At 37.9% G+C, this 5,800-nt stretch overlaps 1 protein-coding gene across 1 annotated transcript; it reads left to right on the top strand.

Moving 5' to 3' along the window:
- The first annotated feature begins 4,340 nt into the window (after positions 1-4,340).
- Positions 4,341-5,553, top strand: LOC138907183 (uncharacterized). Its single transcript, XM_070197534.1, has 4 exons — positions 4,341-4,749; positions 4,901-4,977; positions 5,087-5,309; positions 5,426-5,553. Exons 1-4 carry the CDS (start codon positions 4,341-4,343, stop codon positions 5,551-5,553), a joined length of 837 nt encoding a protein of 278 aa, XP_070053635.1.
- Positions 5,554-5,800: the final 247 nt, after the last annotated feature.

The following is a 5,800-nucleotide window of genomic DNA, read 5'->3' as shown; positions in this document are numbered from 1 at the left end:
AAAAGGAAATTCCTATAAGAGTTGGTAAATGCGAGCCAAGAAATGAAAATGTGGAGTGCTTAAGGAAGGGTGTAACCACTTACCCATATGGGATCCTACCCCAATCCAAAAGCCTTCATTACAACCCGAAAAAAGTTCTACTTGATTTTGAACCAAGTAAGCTTACATTAGTGGTGATCTACATGAGGGGAAAGCCTATGGTACTTGAAGCCTTACTTGTGACATTCTTTTGTAAGAGAAGAGTGAACGTTTCATTGATCTAAAAATTGAGTACTAACTCTTGAAGTGAGCTTGGCAAATGGAAGGTAGAGGAGGAAGATTTTGGAGTCCATCATGATCTACATGATAGAGTAAGAGTCCTTGATGAGTAAAGTCAATTCTTGAAGCTCAAATGCCACATTAGAACTATATATGCATAATATGTGATTTGTCACATTGTTGAAAATGTATGAGTATTGTGGGTAATTATTGGTCCCAACTGAGTATGAATGACTTATTATTGACTCTCTAAAATAACCATTCACTCTGAGGAGGTGGGAACTAATCTATTTGCTTGAGGACAAGCAAAGACTTAAGTTTAGGGGAGTTGATAAGTGTGAATTTTAACCACTTATTAGTACCTTCTTGCTTTAGTTTTAGTCCGAAAATATTAAAATAAAATTATGTAAATTGCAAAAATGATGGAGAATTGGACCTTAATGAGGAAATCTAACTAAAAAATGAGTGTTTCGGCTCATAAGGCAAGAAGGAGTACATCAGGCCAAAAGTGCGGTCCGCAGAAGTAATTTTGCGGCTGCAGAAGAAAGCGCATACCGCAGAATTATCTCTGCGGCTGTAGTGTTGAAGCTAAGATGATGATGAAAGCAAGTGCCGACCGCACACAATTTTTGCAACCACAAAATATGGTCGCACTGACAAGAATTCAAAAAGTTTAGATAGTGTGCAAAATGACCAAGTGTGAAGCCTTGCCAAAAGTGCAGCTGCTGAAGGAAAAGTGCGGCCGTAGAAGCTGAAGTGCAGCCGCAGACCAAATTGTGTGGCTACAGAATTCCTCAACCTGCAAAACCAAATAAAGTGTCGACTGCACATGGAATTGTGTGATCGCAGAACCTCTCGAAGGCCATTTTTGTCAGCGAATTTTCGGCCACTATAAATAGACGGTAAATAATTTTTTAGGGAAAGGCTTATAGTTTTTTGAGCTGTAGCCGTTATAGTTTACTACTTTTGATAATTTGTGACCAATTTGGGTTGAAAACACATTAGTTTATCATTTTAATCTTGTATTATGGCTTTAATTAGGTGTTTCTTCTTTATTTTCTTCCATTTCTATTATGAATAGCTAGATATATTTTAGGGTTGTGACCCAACCCTAGTGTAAACCTTATAGGTAAATAATCTAACGCTTGTTTATGATTGAGTATTTGTTATTTAGCCTTGTTTATGCATTATTTCAAGAATGAATAGTTACAAATATTGATTCATGCCTTTTTGACTTGGTTCTTACTTGAGAAAAAGGGACCTAGTCTAGGAAAATTTGTCTAATAAGAAATTGGGCTAGTTAAGATTTTGGCTAGCCTAATTAAAGGGTTTGAACTAGAGATAGGAAAAACCTGAATTGAGCTCGTATCAACTATTTGGCTTGATACTCAATTGGGATTGAGAAAGCCAATTTGCATAAAATCACTCTATGACCGAGAGGTATTGAGTGAGTAATTTAGAGTTGAGAGCTACAATACACCCCGATCACTAAAATAAGTGTTAATGTAATTTACACATTAGGATAACACCTAGGTGAATGTTACATTCCTAGACCTTTTACCTATATTAAAATTAATAAAAACAATTACTTATTTTCTAGTCTCTTTTCTCTAGTTAATCATTGCTAGTATCAATTGTAGAAGTAAATTACAAATCCCTCTTGTTTGGAAGTGTAATTGAGCTATTTCATCTACGGTCATCAAATGTACACTCTAACACCCATATTTATCTCCCTGAGGAAATCAATCCCGATACATTATTGGGTACTATTCTTCCAACGATCGTTTCCACTCATTGTTGAGTCTGGATTGGGCGTGGATCATGCTACCATTTAGATAGTTGTATAAGAGGTTTTGGCTTATATTTTGATATTCCGTAGTGCTCGTGTACTCGTTGACACCAGATCATTGGGATGGTTGTAGTGGTATTCTAGTTGTTTTCATCAGATATTTCATGATATTTTCTGTTGTTGAGTTATTAAACTATGTTCATTCGAATTCATAGTTATTATGTGACTATTGGCTGCCACCAGTAAGGGCCGCGAGAGGCCAGGGCTGCGATAGAGGCCAAGGTGGGTCTCACACTACAACCAGAGCAGTACCTGTAGAGCCACCAGTTGATCCAGTTGAGGAGCCGTTTCAAGACACTGTTGAGCCAGTGGGACCAACTCAGGCACCAACAATGCCTATTGTTATTCCTGGCCTTTAGGAGGCCTTGGCTCAAATTTTAACTATGCGCATGAGCCTGGCTCAGACATTTTCTATTCTAGTTGCACCGGCTACCTCACAGGCTGGGAGAGGTGCCCATACTCATGCCGCCCGTACTCCAGAGTAGCTAGCTCAGCGAATTCTTCACACGAAGAGTATTTTGGAGACCAGTGGAGTTACATTTACCACTTGTTAGCTGACAGGGGCAGCCTACAGATGGTGGCAGGCTTATTAGTTAAGGAGGTCAGTTGGTGCAATGTCACTTTAATGTCATGAGTTCTCAGTTCTCTTCTTAGAGAAGTTTGTCCCACATACTCACATAGAGGATTTGCATAGAGATTTTGAGCAGGTACACCAGGGAGATATGACTATGAATCAGTACGAGATAAATTCGCAAATCTGGCCCGTCATGCTATATGGTTGATTCCCACTGAGAGAGAGAGAATCAGGAGGTTCATTTATGGCCTCAACTATAGTCTACGTTACAGTATGGCTTGAGAGGCCGAGACGGATGCTAGTTTTGACTAGTGGTCGAGATTGCTAGGCGCTGGGAGCAGGTTCGTAGGCTTAAGCACGAGGAGCGGAAGGGCAAGAGGCCCCGTGGTTCAGGTGGTTTTAGTGGTACCTCGTCTGGAGGTCAGTCATATCATAGAAGAGGTTGTCCTTTTAGGCCCGCTTAGATGGCTCTCCAGGTTTTTCGCGGTACATCAGCTAGCCACGGTTCATACAACACTCGTCCAGCACAGACGTCTTTCAGTGCACTTCCAGCTTAGAGCTCATATCGTGCTCTATCAGTTCATCAATATCAAGTTCTTCCAGTGGTTATTCTAGTTCTCGGGGTACGATCAGGCTCCACAGTCATTTCCAGTTCGAGGTTTCACGATTATGGAGAGTTGGGGCATGCCAAAAAAGTATTTTCTCTATCATTATAGAGGTCCAGTGCAGCAGGGAGGCCAGACTATGACTCTTGCACCAGTTGCTACACCACCCGCTCAGCCAGCTCGGGGTAAAGGTCGTGCGGGTCGCCCCAGAGGAGGTTAGTCAGGTAGTGGTCAGGCTCATTTCTATACATTTTCCGCCAAAACCAGAGGCAGTTTTTTCTGATGTTGTGATCATAGGTATTATTTCAGTGTGCCACATGGATGTTCCAGTATTATTTGAACCTAGTTCAACTTATTAATATGAGTCATCATACTTTGCTCTTTATTTGGATATCACTGGTGATTCTTCAGCTATGATTGTTCGTGTATCTATGTAAGTAGGTGATTCTATTGTTGTTGACCGTATATATCAGTCATGTGTGGTGACTATTAGGGGATATGAGATGAGAGTTGATCTTTTATTGCTTAGCATGATTGATTTTGACATGATTTTAGGCATGGACTGTTTGTCTCCATATTGATCTTTTATTGCTTTGCATGGTTGATTTTGACGTGATTTTGGGCAGTGAAATTAAAAGCGTTCTTAAAGCGCTAAAGCGAGGCGCATAGACTGTTCAGCATTTTGCACTGCCTCAAGTGAAGCTCATGTGCCAAAAGGGTCCCTTTAGATACCCTTTTTAAATTATAAAAAGTCTCTCACCAATCCTTAAGCCATGATTATTAAAAATAGCCAATAAGATACATAATCATTAAATAAGAGAAGAAATCATAGTTCACAAAAAATAAAGAGTTGGTGAAATATGGGATTACTCGACTTGCAACAAGTTTCCTGACTTTGCAACGGTTGCATTGTCAAAAAACTAATTTGCGGGCAATGTTTACATCTGAATGTTGGGTGAATAGTAGTTGGTCAAAAACTTATAAGGGAAAAAGTGTAGTTCATTCTGTCTTGATGACTACATTCTGGAACCAGGTTGATTATATTTTTAAGATAATGGGGCCTCTTATTAAAATATTTTGGTTAGTTGACAATGAGAAAAAAACTGTCATGGGATACATTTATGAAGCTATGGATAGAGCGAAGGAGGCTATTGTGAAGGCATTTGATAGGAATTCTACGAAGTATAAAGATATCTTTAAGATCATTGATGAAATATGGGCATGCCAGTTGCATCATCCATTACATGCAGTTAGGCATTATTTAAATCCCGGGCACTTCTATCAAAATTCAACCATTAAAAATTATAAAGAAGTAACAGAGGAGTTGTATGCTTGTATAAAAAAATTGTTTCCAAGCATTGAAGCACAAGACAAGATCATATCTGAGATGCCACTTTATACTAGATCTGAACAACAATTTGGTCTTCCAATCGAAAAAAGATCAAGAATGATAAGATCTCCTAGTTAGTGAAAATATTGACCTATAAATTCTTTATTATTATTTTATGTTTAAATTCTATTTATTATTTACATTAAGTTACAAATTAAAATGATTATCTACAATCAACATAATACTTTTTACAGTTGAATGGTGAAATTTATATGGAAATTCAGCTCCACGTCTTCAAAAGTTAGCCATTAGAATTTTGGGCTTAACAACTAGTTATGCTGGGTGTGAGCATAATTGGAATGTATTTGAGCATATAAGTATTCATAGTGGTATACTTTTATTTTCTACTTTTCTTTGTATAGTTAATCAATTAGACTATATTATTCACATTCATATTATATATGCAACAGATAAATACCAAAAAGAGGAACAGATTGGAGCATCAAAGAATGAATGATCTAGTGTACGTTAAGTACAATCATGCGTTAAAAATTCTTTATGACTTGCAGAGTGTCATTGATCCAATCTCATTAGATTACATCGATCACAACAATGAGTGGTTGATCGGGAAGATGGGTGTTAATGTTGAGGCAGAAGATGAATTGGTGTTTGACGATGACAACTTAACTTGGGGTGATGTCGCAAGTCGGGGAATGAAGACATGTTGACATACATAAGGCGACAAAACAGACAATACGAAGTTAGTATAACTAATGCCTCTAGCTCTCGGGCTCTACGTGTTGATGTAGTTGAAGATGAGAGTGATTTCAAAGAGTTAGATGAAGAAGAGATTGAAGGCTATAAGTCAAGTGATACCGATGAGGGTCACCCTTCTAAGGAAAATTACAAAGAAGAATATGATTATATTAGTGGTTAGAAGTAGTATGGCTTAATTTTCATATTAAGACTTAAATATGGGTTTAGCTTTCATATTAAGACTAAATATAAATTTATCTTTTCATATCTTTACATATTAAGTAGTTTTCTTCTTATTGCACTTTTTCTTTAGTGAAGCCCTCGCTTTAAGCCTCAGCAGGGCTTTAGCACTTTTTTGCGCTTTTTGCTTTTAACAATACTAATTTTGAGCATGGACTGTTTGTCTCCATATCACGCTATCCTTGTCA

Source organism: Nicotiana tomentosiformis, chromosome 1, assembly GCF_000390325.3.
Source record: "Nicotiana tomentosiformis chromosome 1, ASM39032v3, whole genome shotgun sequence".
Lineage (NCBI taxonomy): Eukaryota > Viridiplantae > Streptophyta > Magnoliopsida > Solanales > Solanaceae > Nicotiana > Nicotiana tomentosiformis.
This window is presented reverse-complemented; position numbering and strand designations above follow the sequence as displayed.

Bases quoted from the DNA above. Each gene is read 5' to 3' on its own strand.
- LOC138907183 (XM_070197534.1), top strand. From the start codon at position 4,341: ATGGGGCCTCTTATTAAAATATTTTGGTTAGTTGACAATGAGAAAAAA. The intron at 4,750-4,900 runs GTTAGTGAAAAT...ATGGAAATTCAG, and splicing joins AAGAATGATAAGATCTCCTA to CTCCACGTCTTCAAAAGTTA. The intron at 5,310-5,425 runs GTGATGTCGCAA...GTGTTGATGTAG, and splicing joins CGATGACAACTTAACTTGGG to TTGAAGATGAGAGTGATTTC.